We start from the raw sequence: 20,203 nt of genomic DNA on the forward strand, positions 1-20,203 counted from the left end.
GTTCACTGTTCCTTCGTGGGAACACACAGGTGAGTTGTTGTAGCGTTTTACATGCGTGTTGCACATTGTGTAATTCATCTCGATGTGTATGGTGTACCTTTCATTACCACAATGTTATACATTTGTAATTGATACCGTAATTTCTGAAGGGAGATGAACTATGACATAGCTATTATGGCTAGTTGTAAAGCGTCTGGCGTTTGAGAGACTGGGCGCTAGGTTATCTATCTGGGTTATGAGTCTATTTTAGTTTGCAGGGCACGGTGAATTGTGTTGACATGGAGAGGTATTTGTGGATACCCGTTTTGTTAATATTAGTCTCCCTTTCTCGTTATACACACGAGTATGTTCATATATAATTGTATGTGTTTGTGGACAACTCACGACAACAGAGTCTCCCAACTATAACAGTGCATTATTGTTGCATGATTCACCACAGCGTAGAAACCACTGATGTGTGACAGTCTGTGTTGAGCTCTATAAACATAAACAAAGCAGCTTCTAATTCCGGGTAGTCACAGGACGTCGACATGCTCACCCAACAACAATGGCGGCCTCAGCTCCGTACACCTTCGATGATGCGACCCCGATAAGAACATAGAAAGTCGTGTGATCGAAAATATAAGTACATGTATTTTAAGGAATGTGTTTTAGAGAGCGAATCGGATTACAGCTTTAGTGGGATCACGATCCATGTACACTTTATGGCAGGGTTGTGAGTGCGGTATTTTCCGAATCGGGTATCTTTAGGAAAATACTGTGGGACAGTCTGCAGCTCTGTGTAGTGACAAGTAACAATCCAAATCGTTTAGCAGCAACGCAGAGCTACAGTTACCCCAGTTAAATCCATCATAGTTAATCCACCATTTGTGAAGAGTTCACAACTATTAAAGGGGGCACGGGTCGCCCAGTCGTCTAAGGCGCCGCGATTCGCTATGCAGAGTTACGTCCCTTGGTCACGCCAGAAACCTATGATTGTGGGTTCGAATCACGGTTCGCCCCGCTTATGTTTCTAGGTTTGTCAGCACCATTACCGTGCTCGTGGGTTTCACCGAAGTGGTATCTGAGACCTGCATCACTTTGGGCTTTCCTCCCACATTAAGCTGGCACTTCGTGATAAAACTGGAATACTGTTAAAAGCGGCGTTAAACCCAACTTACACACTCACTCACAATTATTAAACAGCCGAACCATATTTATATCATCGTTCCAGTTTGAAATCGAATGATGTATCAAGTGGTATGTACAATCTCCACTTTAATTCTTTTGCTGTTTTAATCACCATGTCACGCGACTACAGCAAATATGCAAGTGAAGCACGTGTCCACAACAAACGCAACGATAGAAAAGATGCACGTGAAACGTGTCCATAACAAACGCGATGATAGAAAAGATGCACGTGAAAAACGTGTCCACAACAAACGCGACGATAAAAAAGATTCACGTGAAAAATGATGATAACAAACGCGACGATAGCAGAAAGATGCACCTGAAACACGTGTCCATAACAAACGCGACGATAGCAGAAACGCAAGTGAAACATGTGTCCATAACAAACGCGACGATAGAAAAGATGCACGTGAAACGTGTCCATAACAAACGCGATGATAGAAAAGATGCACCTGAAACACGTGTCCATAACAAACGCGACGATAGCAGAAACGCAAGTGAAACATGTGTCCATAACAAACGCGACGATAAAAAAGATGCACGTGAAACATGATCATAACAAACGCGACGATAGCAGAAAGATGCACCTGAAACACGTGTCCATAACAAACGCGACGATGGCAGAAACGCAAGTAAAACATGTGTCCATAACAAACGCGACGATAGAAAAGATTCACGTGAAATATGATCATAACAAACGCGACGATACCAGAAAGATGCACCTGAAGCACGTGTCCATAACAAATTCGATGATAGCAAAGATGCACGTGAAACTAGTCAGGTGTTATGTTTATAAACTTTTATTTGACACAGATGTAAAGTTGCAAATTTCCATGTCCGTTTAGTTGATGCGTAGCTGAAATACCCCAATCAGTGTCCATGAATTTCAAATGTGATCAACTGAGATAGAAATACACATACGTACGTAAACTGTTAGGCGCGTTCCACATGTACAATGTTATGTTTGTCTAGTCCGCAGTGATGACAAATAATATGATAACTACTCTTAACTGTGTGTATGCATCCGTCCATTGTCTCGTACATTTATCATACAATCCTGTATACCTGCCGGCAGACTATTTTTCCACTGTGACATTGTTTCGATGAGGGCGTATCAAATGTCAGGGCAGGCTTGACAAGATGAGCCCTCGGGATTTGTTTCGCAAGAGTACGATTTTTTTAATTACTTGTTCATTTGTTCGATTTGGCAGATTAATGGAAATGTGTCAACTAGGAATTTGCCAATTAGTAAATATTTGTGAGATTCCCAGCTGCAAACATCGTACCAGTCGAAAGTAGAACGTGTTAAAGGCACGTAGCATGTCCTCTATAACTATGTGTGGTTTGTATGCATGCATGAAATATGAATGGTGGTAGAATCAACGGCAGCGTCTATTTCATTTCAAGATTCAACTCCCAATACACAGACCTGAGACGAAATGGTAAGGTTATTGACTGGGGTCCTGTTGATCTCCATCACTGGGACACTCACTGGTAAGAATTATTGATACAATCCCTTCAATATCAACTACGCATGTGATACTTAGTTCCATATGGCACCTGCTATCCTGGTTATGACAGTTCTAGCTAAAACTGGATATCAAGTAGGAAGATGAAACAATTCGATTTCTAACAATGTCATCTAAATGCACATACATCTACATTCTCGTCTGTCTTTTGATGTGTAAAAGTATATGTCCCTATATTGTATAAACAACATTATTTATTTTCAATATCTTTTTAGATGCCGAATGCCATTGTAACACTGAGACTGCCTGTTCCCTGTTCCCATCCACTCCCTGTAGCCAGGTCGGCAGTCCAGACAGATGTCAACAGGGATGGTTTGGTTCCTACTGCCAGAGACGTGAGTATGCGGGATTTGCATTTGTTTTTCTTTCATGGCAGTACTCTGCAGCACTCCGAGAATGTCACTGGCTTCATGTTACTAACATAATCAATTTCAAACTGCTCATCTTTGTTTAAAAGTGTTTGAATACGACTCAGTCCCATCATATCTATCATCACAGGATATATAAACACGATATGATTATTTATTATCACTATTACTGTATGTGACTTATCCAACTTGTCTCTATCAGAATTAGTCCATCTCAGAAAATTACATACTAACTTCGATCTGTGTTTTAGATTGAAAACACTTTGCAGAACGCAACTGAAAGAACACCGACAACGTTTTGAACAGTTGGTGCATACCTAAATTTAAATTGGAATGTACAATTGCCGAAAAATTAAGTTGTTCCGTGGGGGAAGTGTGACGTACTTAGAGATTATTACATTCCTTTGCGTGTCGTTTTAAGAGAGTGTAAGATATAAACATTTATCATACAATGGGTAGGTTTCACGGCAGGATAAAGCCAACGGATAAAAACGATATCCGTTGGGGTCATATGCGGAGAGAGATGCAAATATCAAAGCATTCGTGACCAACTCGTGTTATTCCGGGACAAGCCGAATAGCGACTCGTGCACCCTCTCTCGTGGCCATTTTTGCGACCGGGTTCCGTCTTAGCGCAAACGGGCACACCTAATACAAAATTGTCAATTCGTTGCCTAATGGTTCACATATATTTCCCCATATATTATATATATTTCAGATGAAATTTAAAGCACATCGGGACGTGCGGAATTATACAGTATGATTGAACACGTTTAACTGTGTCTCGGGTAACGTATATTTTTAGATGCAAGACATATGTAAAATCAAGACAATATTTCTGAGGGTTTCTTTGACGAATCACTTGAAATCATACGCGCATTCTGATTGGTTTGTCGTATTTTCGCACATAACATTCATCGATAGGGTGACGAGTCTTCTTGCAGGTTAAGGAAAGGTGCGAGTGGTGACGAATGATATCAAAGGTCAAGTAGGGACTATTTTCAGTGTTTATAAACACACATTGCGTCGCCCTTGTCATTAGGCGATCGAGTCCGAATTAACCATCGGGAATCTGGATAAACTACAGAGATAATTGCCATCATTATCAAAAGCACAGTCTAATATACTGAAAATCAGTGTTTAACTGTGACGTAGCTAAGGCATTTTATAAGTTTTGGCAACTTTCCAGATATAAATTTCGAAACAATTTTGCGAGGACACGAGGCCTAGCCAAGCGGGATCAGTAGCCATATCTGTGCTTGTAGACCTTTGCGGCTTGGAACCTTCTCCACAAATTAAAATAGTTGGATTTGGCCGAAATATGTTTGAACTGTTACCTTGTTTCGTTTTGTTGTTGTGTGTACATCTGACTACACTTCTTAACGTTATGACAGACCGACTGTCAACAACGTCTGAACGTGGCCGTGACGTCTCAAAGACTAGGGTTAGAGTAGCTTCCCTTTGACAAAGGGCAGTTACTCTAGCGGACAGACCGATGGATTGCCGCGTATATATTGCTTCGCCAGTGTATAAAAAACAGATTCAGTTGGAACTATATTGGCTACTGTCACTGTCCGACTGACACACATCACTTATCCTGTGACGTAATAAATATTAATGCGCGCATTCCAGGAAAACTCGCAATGTTTAGATCATGTTTGTGAGAGAGGGAAAGCGATTTTCAAGCACAGAATTAAAGAATTAATTCTGCCAAGGCTCGCTAAATACAATGTTTGTTCCTAATGCAGGATATTTACCATCCCCAAACACACTCGCGTGATAACCTATTTATATTTTGACACGATATCCTTATGAACAGGACTCATTACTGTGCAAACATATGATGAGCTGGTAATTAATATTGAAGACGCACCAAGAAGCTAACAGTTGCAAAACTCTAAGACTGTATCGCCACATATACAGTTGTCACTACATTAGTTCAGTAAGGGTGTCTATGTTAAGCCACAATGCTACTTGACATATGAAATCCATATGCCACGTTGGCTTCCAAAGGTTTCCATAGCTCAGTTTATGAAGTAAACTGAATGTTAATAAATAATGTACACTACCATGCATTAACTGTTGGCACACCTGAACCTTCTCGCTCCACCATTGTCTCATGTTATGGTGTTGTACATTGTTCCTTTTTCTTCAGAAAATGTTGCTTTAGGAAGAAGTGCCAACCAGAGCAGTACATACGCTGAAAACAGTGACCGGACAGGGAATATACTACACTATTTCGAGGCTAAATATGCTGTAGATGGCAGAACTACAACAGACTTCTATAGTACACCACTGACATGTACACATACAGACGGGGGAGTCCAAACATGGACTGTGTACCTGAACACCGCCAACACAGACCAGATACAACGCATCAAGCTGTATCTACGTAATGACTGTGAGTATTCGTAGCAAAATATATATTTTGTGTTTTTCTCAATGAGAAGAATACCAATAAAATGTAGAACGTTTTACTACACATGACTAAATCCTTAACAAAACAAAATGTATCGTTTGTGTATGGTTCCTGTACTGCTATATAACAGGTGGTTACGGACTGTTTTCAGTGTAGGTACGTTGTGGTCAAAAGCCATGGTTATCCTAATCTTAGGTAACATTTGTTGTGTCTTTTAGGAATTGTGTTCGCGTAAGCTATAACTTGCTGTACCATTTCAAGTGGCTAATCGATCTGGAGCTTCATCAAATAAAACACCCGACCTTCAAAAGATTTCACATTTTCATTTCAAATTCAGTACTTAACAGAAACCAAGGCATGAAGATATCTGTCGGTGGACAGCTGTGTATACAGTGGCCAACCAATACCTATCCGCCTGCTATAGCTGACGTGAGATGTCAACAACCACTGACAGGAAACGCACTCACCATACAGACAAGCGATTTTCTCACGCTCTGCGAAGTGCAGATATTTGGTAGGTTAACATACACCACTGATCGTGTGAGCGAAAGTTTTGGGTTTTCATGTTTTTAACAATACTTCAGTTATATCACAGCATGACTAAGGCGCCGCAATACCCCGTGCAGAGTTGCGTCGTTGGGTGCGTCCCGTGAAGATTCCGGGTTAGAATTGGTCTTCAGCAACTCATGCTTGTAAGAGGCGACTGACGGGATCGGGTGATCAAGACTCGCTGACTTGGTTGATGCATGTCATCGTATCCAAATTGCGCAGATCGATGCTCGTTATGTCAATCACTGGATTGTCTGGTCCAGATTCAATTATTTACAGACCGCCGTCATATAGCTGGAATAGCTGGCGTTAAACAGCAAACAAACACATCCTTTTGTTCGCCAGAAGCCTTTGATCGTGGTTTGGAATCCTGGCAAACCCCGATACGTGTCTAGGTTTGTCAGCACCATATCCGTGCTCTTGGGTATCACCAAAGTGCTAAACGTCAGAGACCTGCTTTCCTCCCACATACAGCTGATATAACTGGAATACTGTTCAAAGCGGCGTCAAATCCTACGTCTTACTCACTCACTACATGTGAGTGAAAAGTCCAAAGACAATTGCTGATGAACCAAACATTCAAACCCATGATCAACAACGGCTCAGCTATTTTAGTATTATTTTAAGGTTTCCAAACAAGCTCTCGTGATGGAAGTGTTACAGTATGGATAAGACAGATATACTTTGCCTTAGTGGCAGATTGTCTCCACGTTTATCCCAAATGTTTTGTTGGTTTTAAATGGTCGGCGGAGTTCAACTTTTACCACAGTTGTGTGCATCATTAATCATGAATATGATTTTATCTAGCGTCTGCCGATGTCACTTATAGTTCATGTTAGTTATATACATTCTTACATGTTCATATTCAGTTTGCAGTGACGGCTGGTTTGATGAGGACTGTGACAAACAGTGTCACTGTTTACAAAACACAGAAGTGTGTGACAAGATCACTGGACAGTGTCTGACCGGATGTGCTCCAGGGTACACGGGAAGAAACTGCCAATCAGGTACAGGTTCTGAGCCTCGCACAGTAGGAATCTTGTGCTGTGAACATTATAGGCTGTCATAGAGTTCTATTATGAGCAAATTGATTCGCTGTGAAATAAACAGGTGTCTGTGACCTTTTGCAAAAGTACAAAAGTGAGGAACATACTTTGTATAATACATTAACAACGCTGCTTTAACTTTTTGCTGACCCTTTCGTATTCTTTAATCTTCACGTACTCCCTTATCCTTTTAAAGGGCATTAAGAGTTTAGTAAGACTGTATGCAAAAGTTGTTGAAAAGCCACAATAAAGTGTCTTGGCAAGCCATTGTCAATATTCACTGGCATTCACCGTAATCCATGCCAGCTCTAATAAGTACTTTGGAGCGAGGACACATTTGTTACGTGCAGGCCCTATATAGTATGTAAATCTGAGAGTATATACCTCTGATGTCTCTAGGGTAGGTGTGTCATATTATTATAAACATGAATTACTAGTATATACAATGTGTACTGTATATGTCATCTTTGTGTATTATGTACATGCATGCTATAGTTGACCAACGGATTGTTTTACATGATAATACAGCATGTCCAGACGGCTACTTTGGAGATTGCACCTCAAAGTGTGGAAACTGCCGCAACGCTGTTCATTGTTACAAGGCTTCAGGCTTCTGTCCAGGAGGTTGTGCAGCAGGGTGGTTAAATGACACCTGTCTTCAACGTGAGTACACTTTTTGCGGTTTTTTAATTGTGTGGTTTTATGCATATTATCAGTCAGTTTCTCAATGTAAACTGGCTAACGAAGACTTTCATAAAGGTATGGTTTTCACTGAATAGTGATCAAGTTTTTTTACAATTCAAAGATAACACATTCCCAAGAGTCACAGTTCTCCGCAATCCTAAAGCACCTAAAACACGTTTCATGTGAGTCAGGAAAACCGGGTTCTTATTAATATGTACTTTATTACAGGCAAAGGGAATTCCTTTCATTGCATGGACAGTTACTCTTGAACCATAAAGAATGACAAAGAATTATCATTGCTTGATGTTAGGTTTGTCTGAGTTACCTTTCGTTCACAACTATATAAATATAAGCAACAAAACGCTTCCATATTCAAAAGACATCCCTGCTGGAGGCAGAGTCGACTTACGATTCCGACGTTTACATGGGTATGTGTATATCAATCACTATGATACTAGGCATTCGCAAAAATGGGACCTATCCTGTCCCACCGATAGCACCCGTCACAAACACATGAACAGGCAAGTCATCTGTATATATGAAAACAAAGACGGGAACATATGGTAAACGTCAAAATAGGGAATGCATCAGACATTCTGTTGTCACTAATAAGTCAGATTTGGAAACTTCCTTCATATGTCTAACATAAAACTTTTTTAAAACTGACGCCTTGCATGTTGTAACATTTATCAAATATCTTTTGAGCAGGAGTCGAATGGCGCTCAATGGAAATTTGTTAGAAAGGGCATGCCTTAAAAGGTGTCGAATGTAGACACGAAAGGACGGACCTACGGAATATTGTTCGGCATAACGGGAGAGTAGAAGTCCACCCTCTTGTCATAAGTCATACTGACGTCATAGCAAAGTCCGAGAAAAACTCAACAGACGTAACAGGGCAATTGTAAATTTAGTTATATGTAAACCATTATGCCATCATGCTTTCACAGATATTTTTTAATAACATACGGTTCTGATATGTACCTTAATGCGTTTCGGACGGTGACACTATTCAATATTTAATAGTATTTTCTTTTAGGCATGTACCTTCGAATGGTGCATGTCAGCAAAGAAAATGAATGGTATTATCATAAACGTTTAATGATACAGTTGACAAACTTATTGTTTTAACACCCACAGCATGTCCAGACGGTTACTATGGAGATTGCACCTCCAAGTGTGGAAACTGCCGCAACGCTGTTCATTGTAACAAAGCTACAGGCTACTGTCCTTGGGGTTGTGCAGCAGGGTGGTTAACTGACACATGTCATCAGCGTGAGTACATTTCATTGCTGTGAGTGCAATTTTGTGGGTTTCAGCATATTCTAAGTGTATTTTGCTTGATGTGAATTGGATAATGATCACTTTCATATACCTATTTTTCTCATTGATTATGATGATACTCCAGTGTTGATACTGATACCTGTTTGTCATCTACATGTAGTCTACCACCTGTGTAGTTGATAAATCCATTTTGTCACCACTGGAATAAAGAAGGTGAGACACACTGTCATGCAAGTTCTTTCAAATATCACTGACATCATGACCAAAACATTGATTTATGTACACAGCATGTCCAAGTGGTTACTATGGTCCGGACTGTGGCGTCCAGTGTGGCAACTGTCTGGATGGCGATGTTTGCATCAAGACAAATGGAACATGTCCTGGAGGATGTGCAGCAGGGTGGATCACTGACAGGTGTAATCAAGGTAAGTCAGACCTATGCATTGTATGTGATGTAAACACATGTACATTTATTATTAAGTGAGATAAACTCAAATATCATTCTTATAACATAACGTTGTCAAGTCTTCCAAATCAGATTTTTAACGGTCGGATTTAGATGTACAGTTTCGTCATTGGCGACACCTCCGAAGTTTCATGAACAAAACTGTAGTGTAGGTTGGTACGAGTAAAGGTATATGAGTAAAGCTAACATATGCCCTATGGCAGGCGAGTAAGTGTGCTTTTACATTTACATTTTCAGTTCAAATTGTTTATACCAAAGCTGGCAAAGATAACTGAAGTGGACATACAATATTCACCAAATATAACGAAATATATAACTGTTAAGTGGCCTGTTAACGATCGTTTCGCAGGCGTAAAAGGTGACATTTTCTCTTGACATTTTACCCGGTTAATACTCGTGAAAAATAACTATTGCAATGATAAGAATATGCTACGGGCACCAGATGAGTAAAGTCTATGATATGATGTTATTTGTAGATTAGAATGCAATATTTATATCACTTAGTGTCTTATCTAAACTACCGGGCAAAAGAAAGTTTTCACCGACTTCACATGACCAAACACTACAAACAAAGGCATATGTGAGATTTATGATGATTAATTTATAAACAGAAATCATTTTCCATGAATTAGAATCAAAATGCATTGTAATGCTGATATTGCATTCTCCGCAAGACACAAAGAAAGAGTCAATGGGTCCAAATTAAAAATTACACAAATCAGAGTTCATTGAAAAAGTGTATGAAGAGTCCATTAATGACACAGTAGTCAGGTAACACGTCATCAATAGCGAGTGTGACCACCCTGGGCATCCATGCACGCCAACACACGCCTCCTCATTGACGTCGTCAGTCGGTGGATAACGTCAACAGACATCCTGTTCCATTAGTTCAATAGAGTCTGTTCAAGTTCCCGTCGGTTCGCTGGAGGCGATACATGTTATCTCAGCTGACGATCAAGATGATCCCAGAGATGTTCAATGGGGTTCATGTCTGGAAAACAAGCTGACCAGGGCAACACGTTGACGTTAACGTTGTTCAGGTAGTCTTGAACAATTCAGGCGGTGTGAGGCCTTGCGTTGTCTTGTTGCAAAATTAATCCTCTTGGCTGATGTTGAATAAAGGGCACCACAACTGGCCTCAACACTTCATCCCTGTATCGCTGAGCATTCAGGTTTCCTCGGATGATAACCAGTCGTGTTGTAATCTGGCCACAAATGCCACCCCATACCATAACGACTCCACCTCCCAACGGGCGAACTTCTCTAATGCAGTTTGGCGCCAGTCGCTCTCCCCTCCGTCGAAAAACTCGAACTCTGCCATCGTTCCTGAACAGACAGAGCCGACTTTCATCTGTAAAGAGCACTCTCGTTCAGTCAAGTCGCCACTTCCGACGTACAGTTCGTACTCATTGCAGTCTGCGTTGACGGCGTAGACGCGTCAAGGCGATTCCACGGAAGGGTCGGTAGGCTGGTATACCAGCCGTACGAAGTGTTCGAAGGACTGTTCTTCTGCTGATGGCATGCCCTAGTGCTGTTGCCGCCGTTGACGTCGCGGTCACACATCTGTTTCGGAGGTGAATCTGACGGATGTAGCGGTCTTCGGCCGGTGTTGTTAGTCTCGGTTTTCCCGATCTTGGCCGGTCGTGAGTCTGTCCTGTCTGTTGGGAGCGGATTATCAACTTGCTGATGGGGGTCTGGGAGCAGTTGAAGGTTCTGGCTATCTGACGTTGAGTAGCCCCCATATTGGCCATACCGATCGCCCTGTCTCGTTGCGCTTGTGTAAGTCTGGGCATATTCTTGGTGTTTGTTTGCTTACTGTATGCCTGCTCTGTCCAACGTCGGTATTTATGCCACAATCACGCACGTGCGTTTGGACCAATGTCTCAAAATCACGTTTTGCACGTTTTTAACAATGCATGAATTGGAAAGCTGCGTTCGAAAATCTGCGTTGTGGTTGTGGTCATATTGCATTTGGGCGAATGTTTTCTGCGGGGTTCAAACCTGTACCAACTCTTTTGCTTTTTATACAACTATTTTTAAAGTGAAAACTTTCTTTTGACCGGTAGTTTATTTGCATCTACTATTACATGTACGTTCACTGCTTCAAGTGACATTGCAGCATGTGCAGATGGTGTTTATGGTATTGACTGTACGTCCAAGTGTGGAAACTGTGTAAATGGTGATGCGTGTAACAAGTCAACAGGAACATGCCCTAGAGGATGTGGAGCAGGGTGGATGAATAACAAGTGAAATCGTTGATTGGTTTTCAGTTCGTGTCTCACACAAAATATCCATACATTCAACACATGCAGAAGGCATCCATGTGCATATATTGCCACATTCATCTCTTGCTTCATTCACATTTATCACTTGCCAGGTATACATCTAGAGAAGTGATTGATCAAAAGAGAAAATTGGTATTGTTTTGGAAAATCCATTTCAATACTGCATCTTAAGTGCGTGGAAAAGAATATAAATATCCAACCAAAAAACACGGAAACAGGCATTGAAAAGAGGAGTATGAAATATGCTCCTGAAAGACAATTAATCATGTGAACTTAATCAGGTCTGAAATGTTATTCGTCATTGCGTGTCGGCGCAAGTGTTTGCGTGCGCATGCATATCCATGTGCATGTTTACTCAGTATTTCTGTTGATTCTGCATTTCCATCACAAATTGTATCGTTTTCTTAATGTACTTCCTGATTGTCTGAATATCAGAAGTCATAATTACTCACGTAAAAATGGTTTGTCATTTCAAGTTCAGTCTGTGCATAATCATCAACTAGAACTTCCACGGGTATTGTTTATGAGAACGAATGTATATTACGTATCATCTGACACAAGAAGATGAAGGTAAATGTGACTTGGCAATGCAATACTGGCTATTTCAGTGTGTGACGACGGGAGGTATGGCAGTGGATGTGCGTCAGAATGTGGTCACTGCAGGAGTGGTACAGTATGTGACAAAAGGAACGGAACCTGCGGGAATGGATGTGATGGAGGATATTTAGGTCTTCGTTGCGCGCGTAAATATGTGCGTACATGTCTTAACATGAAAAGGAACATATTTTCTAAAATTAACAAGGAAAGAATTATTTAGACTAACACCCTAAATCACAGTGAACGAAAACAGCCACTTCTTAAATATCGTAAATCTTGAACTGCTGTACCCTTGCAAAAAATACGTCACAATCTTAATGCGACCTTCCCCAAACCCCAGTGGAATTGTAGAGAGAGAAAATTGCTTCCATGAGGTCTACCCGAGATGAATTTAATAACAGTCTGTGAGAATCTCTGGAGATGACTCTTACAAAAAAATCAAATCCTTAGAAGTATGAATAATTAAAGAATGTTGGCCTTGGCCTGTATTCACTCAGAGACACCATGGCCATGTAATTTAACGGAATGCAGGTGCGGGTGAACTTTCGCTTACGTTAACACGAGTTGTGTCCCTTTGACGTTTTATAGGAAGGTAAATCTTTGACTGAATATGATTTAGAGAATAATTTACGAGCTACGAGGAATTGCGGATAATACATGTACATGTATGTGCCTAGTGAAATTAAATGTCCTTTTCACGCAACATGTATGTGCTCATCTCGTTCACATTCTGTAATGTTTCGTCAGCTGTTCGAGAGACACGACCCTCGTAACAATTACACGTATCCACCCGCGTGTAAAAAGTCATCTCTCATACACAAAATACTTTATCACTTACGTTTTGACGAAGCCAATAAGCAAATAGTCCTCTGAATTATGTAGTCGCAAATAAATGGTTCTGTTTGATCGTACCACCAAACAATAAACAAAAACTCGGGGATGATCTATAACAAATACATCCCCCTTACTGTTATTGTACCTGTCACAAACTGACAAGAATCATCGACTGCTACCAAAAGAAATGCCATTCGATATAGATGTTGGACAGATTGCTTATGATGTGCGTCATATTACCTGTGTAGAATCTGACGTCTAAACTCCATCACCATCGAAGAACGACGAATAATCAACGATCATATAAGAGTTGTTTAAGATCAACTTTCGTCTGAAACAAATACACTCAGTTTTAAACTTGAATCAAGATAATTTCGTATGAAAAGTACCTAACGTATCCCATTCACTGCAGACTTTATCTCATGCATTTACACTGTTCGACACATGGGCTTACACCTCTGGCACACAATACATCACATGACTCTTATGCACTGGAACAAGATCAACATCACAACACTACGATGCCAATAACGATATTGGCCTATCCTCACAAAAAATGTGCAAAAAGCGACATTGTATGATTTGACTATATAATAACCATGTGTAACGTCCTCCCCGCTGAACCAATAGCCAATAGTATTTGAAAAGGGTATAAAGAAGTTATATGATGGGGATTCTCGGAGAGAAGAGGTCCTCAATATCCCATGCTTGACGCAGGAGCCTACATACGATTATTAGGTGTAGGTGTGGGAGTTGATCATGCTATCACCGTGGTCCAGACACTTTTGTTTACACACGTACCTTATTTAGCCTGAACATTAAAGTTATTTGCTTAATCTTAGATAGATATACTGATTTGCGTACTAGTGTCCAGAGAAAACTTTAAGATTTGTTCAACCTTGTGAAAATTAACAATCCAGTACATGTACAATGATCATGTTTTAAAGTATTTCGTTTTTATCTCTCGCCACTCAACAGGGAAATAATTAAATCTGCCTACATGTATATAGGAACTTGAACTAAATGGTTGACATGTACTTGACCATATCAAGAGTAATGGACAATATGTGCCTGACATGATTTTATGTTGTAATGTCTCATGCTCCCAAAATGTACACATTTGTACCTGTGTGACTCACGGCCTAATCAAAGCTTGCCCTCGCTAAGAGTTTATATTCAGTGACGATTGCTCATGTTACTGTCTACATCATGCCCGGACGGACGTTATGGTGTCAACTGTCCATCTCAGTGTGGTCACTGTCTGGATACTGATGTCTGTGACAAGGTGACAGGGAAATGTCCCAGAGGATGTCAGCCTGGATGGTGGCCAGATCTCTGTTCACAGGGTAGGTACTTGATCTTCAGTATTGTTAACAAACCTGAAACGTTTTGTCTTTTTGTTAATGGTAATCTTATTTGTTACAGCTTGCAGTGACGGTCGTCATGGACACCACTGTCAGTCAGAATGTGGCCAGTGTAAAGGAAACCTGCCTTGTAACAAGATCAATGGAACATGCGACCAGGGATGCCAGCCAGGGTTTCAAGAACCCACTTGTAAAGGTGGGATGCATTTTCGATGTGATTGATGTTATTGTTCACTCTTTGTACATGATAACAACTCTCCCTTCACTGGTCGCTACAGCCTTGCCAATATATCATAAAAATAAAGTATTCAGATAAAAAGAATACGAAGTCTACTCGCCAGAATGCGTTGATGGAATGTACGGAGATGACTGCATGTCCCGATGTGGTCAGTGTAAAGACGCCCTGATCTGTGATAAGTCCAGTGGGGAATGTCCTGAAGGATGTCAGGGCCACTTCGTGAAGCCCCTGTGTCAAGGTAGGACACCGATCTCATCAAAATTAGATCTTAGTTCTCGCTATCACAAAACAAAGACCTGAGGACATACCATTACGGGTCACATCAGAACGACCTTTTATCCGACCAATCAAAGCGTCGCTTACCAGATCATGAAAGTGACGGTCGGAATGTGTTGTCTAATCATGCAACCTCGAAAACGTTAACACGGGGTATCCGAACGTCAGCTACGGCCCGTACGAATGGTTCCGTCAAAATTATCGTCTATCTCTCGGTTCCGTGGGATAAACTTTTGAACGGTGGAGGCGTTGCACAGCACGTGGGAAGCACTGCCATACAATCTCAACCATATATTAGACATTCCAGAATGTTCGTTTGTTCAGTTTTCAAAATTTTAATCGAGAACTGTGTCAACATATCTTTCAAGCGTAGTCTGAAATGGAAGTCGCCAGGTTGAAACGAGTGCCATAAAGCTCGAGAAAAGCTACTTTCTAATTGGCTGATGTCGACTTCTTTTTAATCATTTCAGTCGTGTCAAAGTTCGCGAAAGGTCGTTCTGACGTGACCCGTAATGGGATGTCCTCAGATCTTTGTTTAGCGGCAGCGATAACTCAGATCTGATTTTAATGAGACTGGGTAGAACACTAAATTCAAAAGGAAAAATAATAAGATTTATCTACTGTCTTTTACATTTTGAAGTCGACTTTTACAATTTTTGTTTAGTCATCCTGACAGTAAATCAATATTATAAAACTCGTTTGTTTAGTCAATATTTCTCTTTGAAAGGAACTTAGTAAGGCCTATCAAGGCATTTGTAAAAACTACACAATGTATTAAGGAATATGAATCATTTACTTGTCTTCACAAACAATGTTGTACAGTGTGTCCGGCAACACCAGGATGTTTAAGCCGGGAAGCGCCAGTTGTAGCAACACTCGGTACACTTCTCGTCTTGGCTGTTATCGCTCTGTTGACGTCCATCTTTTACATCAGAAGGTAGGGATCTTGTAATGTGTAAAATATCATGAACATGAAAAGAGGGTTCATAATATTGAGCAATAGTAACTGGTTCCGTGTGAATGATTGTACATTAGAAACTCTAACTTACAGATTCTCTTTATCATATTGATCATACGTCGTTCATTATTGTTTTACTATGCATTCATATTCAATAATATAACATGAAACTCATTTAATTTTTTTACACAGAACTTCAGTTGATTCGACCTACAACAATATCGATGATGTACATTAACGTCAAGTATTCTAAGAAAGTATCAGCTCGTACAAACATGTACGAATGTAGAGCGTACATTTGGCGATACTTGTATCGATTGATTAAGACAAATATTCAAGAGACAATTAGTATTGATTAAGTCACAGAGACGTACCAGACATTCTCCTTACATAGATATTGAATACTAGGATTGCAGTTCTCTGCAACACAAACAAGAAACAACTAGTGGTGATATGGTCTTCAGCACTGGTTACAATGACGTCACAATCAAATGACATCACTAATGGCTCTGCTACTGAAGCTGTTAGCAGTACTTTTTACACTTTAGACACTGCTTATTACTCTCTACACACTGAAAAAGTTGGAAGAATGATGTTGGATGATAGATAAAATCTCACCCATGTGACTTTTGATATGCAATATATCAACACTCTTTGATAAAAGTGGAAAAACACCTCGGAAAGCCTCGTTGTTTTCCCACTTTTTTCAACTCGTGTTGATATATTTGATATCAAAAGACACTCAGGTGAGATTCTCTATGTAACAATCATCTTGTGTATTACTAGCTTATTGATGTATATTTCAGACTGAAGTGTCAACTGGATGCTTTACAGAAGAAGCCTGAGGATAACTACATATCTCTTGATGAGAAGACCAAGGATCCAGTTATGGAAAACACATATGAACACATTGACAGCACCACTCCTTATGCTAATGCAGGCGACCATCAGGGCCGAATTTGAACTGATCAAAATCAGTTGCATCAAAAGAACTGCCTTGTTCTAGATTGATACAGAGCAGATTCTTTTTAACAACATTGTTCTGGGTGGGGTCAACATCTTTTTTTCTCGTTTGGTCACTAACTAGTATACAACCCAAGCAACATATAGTCTGGTGTTATTATGGGGCAATGTCGGGATTGCCGTTGAGCTGAAATAACGTTAAATTGGTCGTTTACAAATCTCACCCCAGCATCTCAAAGTATTCAATGCCATTCAATCACAAGCACTTGAGTCCCTCCTGCAGCAGTTATTCCACCCCACATCATAATCCCGATTGCCTTCAAGAACACGTACATGGGTTGACGTATCGGTCACCTTGACACCTTTAGACACGGGTCCTGCCATTGGATTGACGCACGACGTTATGCTGCGAGGTATCGAATTCAGTTGTTCCTTTTGGCTCGCCGTCTGTCATTTTCACTTACATTTGGTCTGGTGAAATTTCACCAAAACGATCCAAAGTGGAGAGAGAGAGAGAGAGAGAGAGAGAGAGAGAGAGAGAGAGAGAGAGAGAGAGAGAGAGAGAGAGAGTATTACCTTTTAATGCCTAGTTTATGTAGTTTGTAAAATAATCCATCGTGCCATATCCTATCGAATGCTTTTTCATTATCTAAGAAAGACTTACGAAGACAGCTTAGCGTGGGAATATTGTGGAATTGGAAATCTGACCTTTTATAGAAATCATTTGAAGCGATTTTCATCGAATAATCGTTCGCGGATAAAGCGTTTGGTTGATAGCTCACCTATCTATAATTTCACATACATCCCAACGCTGCCATATAGCTTTTTGACATACATGTACATGTATGGTCATATTGCACTGGCATCATTGTATTAATGTCTAAGACACCAACGTTGCCTGCTTTGTCAGTACATGACCATGGTATATTTCCCAAGCTATTCACAAGTTCTACGTTAAATCATATGATACAAAAACATCAACAGAGGAAAAGAATAACAGTAACAAAACATTAGATAATCGATATTGGTTTCTATTTTTCAACTTTTGTATATCTCTTTGTAATCAAAAACAAATATATTTAATCAAAACAAACACAACAGACGGATGTGAGAACTGATTACTTTATGTGGAAATATATAGCTTTAGTAGTGCTACAAGTTCTCGTGGTGCCATCGCTGATTTTCAGATGTCCATCCACATAAATTGCACGGCTATTTTGCGCCAAAATAGAATGATCTGTTTCGACGGATAATCTAAACTAGTTATTCTCTTTTATTGATATTTTATATTTACCAGCTGCAGTATACGCCTGAACATTATTGATACATCTGTAAAGTCATCTCTTGTGCAGGTCAATAGCATATGTCATGACATATTCATGTATTTCCAATACACATGGTCTTGATTTGTATCATACACGTATCCACATGCACTATTACATGTCACGTGTATAACTGAAGCATTTTCTCATTTCAAACTGCGGTCCAGCAGCCTGACCAGTGAGAATAAGTATGTCATTTAACCCTGCTGTTTTCTATCGAACAGCTGCCACGACCCTTCCGGTTAGACTGACGTTCATACCACAACCTGCATACTGCTTCCACATGACGTTCTAATCCACGCCAACTTCTTAATTTGCAATAGAAATATATTTGACCATTGTCACTATAAGCCTAGTGTGAATGTAAAATTCATGTACCATTTTTATTACGCATGTAGAAATTTAGTATTGTATTTATCTGAGTGACATCATATTTTCGCATTAAGTACTTTTAGTTTGCCTGTTTGACTCCTTGTACTTCTGACGAGATCTGCGAAAAAAAGAAAACAACAAATATGACATTTGGCTTATCTTGTCAATTAACAGGTTCACCTCGTTACCTGAGCCAATCCTGAAAATATCAACTTTGTCAAGTTACTCGATATCATTTGTCAAGAAAACAAATGTATTAAAATGGTGGAATTTTTTTAGACTTAGTGCTGTTTATTAAATGCGCAGAGGGCGTGGAACTGGACGCCTGGTAGCTGTTGGGGTCAATAAATAAAATCTAGAACATATTATATAACAGGTCCTGTCCTTTTAAGCTGTGATCGCCATTAAGCATACACATTTAGCACTTTCAAAACACGTTAAGAATTAGGTTTTGATGATATGTTGTATGTTGTAAGAGGCGACTATAGGGATCGGGTGGTCAGGCTCGCTGACTTGGTTGATGCATGTCATCGTATCCCATTTACAGGATCGATGCCCTTGATGTCAGTCGCTGAATTATCTGATCCAGACTCGATTATTTACAGATCGCCGTCATATAGGTGGAACATTGCCGAGTGCGGCATTAAACAACAGACGAACAAACAAATGTGTTAAAAGGCATAGGAACCCTTGGGGATTCCTGGGTGGAACTCCTGCAACGTATGAAAGCTACAACAAACTCATGTACATGTAAAGGAAAGAATTCGTGCAGTTATTGGTAATTGGGGACAATCTACTTCAGTTAGGAAGGATAGTATCCTGCCTCATTGCGATTGATATGGACACGGGATCCAACGTCCTCAATCACACTGATTATTATTGACAATAAGTTCAGGTTGTTGATGATATGTCCCATTTATTTACATAATGAAATGCCAGAGTATCTGTCGCAATTCTACTTTGCATGATAGTCCATATAGTGTGCATACATATGGAATTCAAACATACAGTTATAATTATTATTATACGGAATGCACGAAACAACGAAAATTTAGTTATGTGCATAATAATAATCATAATCACTCCACTAGTTTCCCACGACTATACGCCGTCAGTAATAACCGACGCAAACAAATGACCCGGAAGTCGTCGTGGAGCCCCTAGCGTGGTACTGCTCCTTTTAAAAAGTGTAAGGTATATTTATATATTTTTTTGTTTCAAACCGATAGCCAGAAAAATATACTGTCCATTGTTACACAATTAACTTCCCTTGCCCAAAGCATTTAATATATAACTAGAAACTTCACCAGTGATAACAAAAGGTCCTTCATGTGATGTTGTCCGATAACTTGTTCGGCATCGATCTAAAATATTCATGGCGTACAACCATCTAAACATCGCAATTATGTTGATACCTGATCGTTTAACTAGCAAGGATTGTGGTGATCAATCGGACACAAATCAAAATACTACAAAAATAATA

The 20,203-nt window shown here is 40.0% G+C and overlaps 1 protein-coding gene across 1 annotated transcript in view; it reads left to right on the forward strand.

The window, feature by feature from the left end:
• The window catches only part of LOC139446407 (protein draper-like), a 33,700-nt gene continuing 13,497 nt past the window's right edge, over positions 1–20,203 (forward strand). The window contains exons 1-14 of the mRNA XM_071227733.1: positions 1–29; positions 2,578–2,664; positions 2,915–3,034; positions 5,222–5,467; positions 5,823–5,999; positions 6,904–7,041; positions 7,609–7,743; positions 9,333–9,470; positions 9,715–9,718; positions 11,620–11,760; positions 12,397–12,536; positions 14,430–14,573; positions 14,653–14,787; positions 14,933–15,067. Of these exons, the coding sequence (XP_071083834.1) occupies positions 2,610–2,664; positions 2,915–3,034; positions 5,222–5,467; positions 5,823–5,999; positions 6,904–7,041; positions 7,609–7,743; positions 9,333–9,470; positions 9,715–9,718; positions 11,620–11,760; positions 12,397–12,536; positions 14,430–14,573; positions 14,653–14,787; positions 14,933–15,067 (1,708 nt within the window). The 5' untranslated portion in view covers positions 1–29; positions 2,578–2,609. The remainder of the gene's footprint in view (positions 30–2,577; positions 2,665–2,914; positions 3,035–5,221; positions 5,468–5,822; positions 6,000–6,903; positions 7,042–7,608; positions 7,744–9,332; positions 9,471–9,714; positions 9,719–11,619; positions 11,761–12,396; positions 12,537–14,429; positions 14,574–14,652; positions 14,788–14,932; positions 15,068–20,203) is intronic.

The sequence above is a fragment of the Haliotis cracherodii genome, unplaced genomic scaffold, assembly GCF_022045235.1.
Source record: "Haliotis cracherodii isolate W230 unplaced genomic scaffold, xgHalCrac1.p SCAF_6, whole genome shotgun sequence".
Taxonomy (NCBI): Eukaryota; Metazoa; Mollusca; class Gastropoda; order Lepetellida; family Haliotidae; genus Haliotis; species Haliotis cracherodii.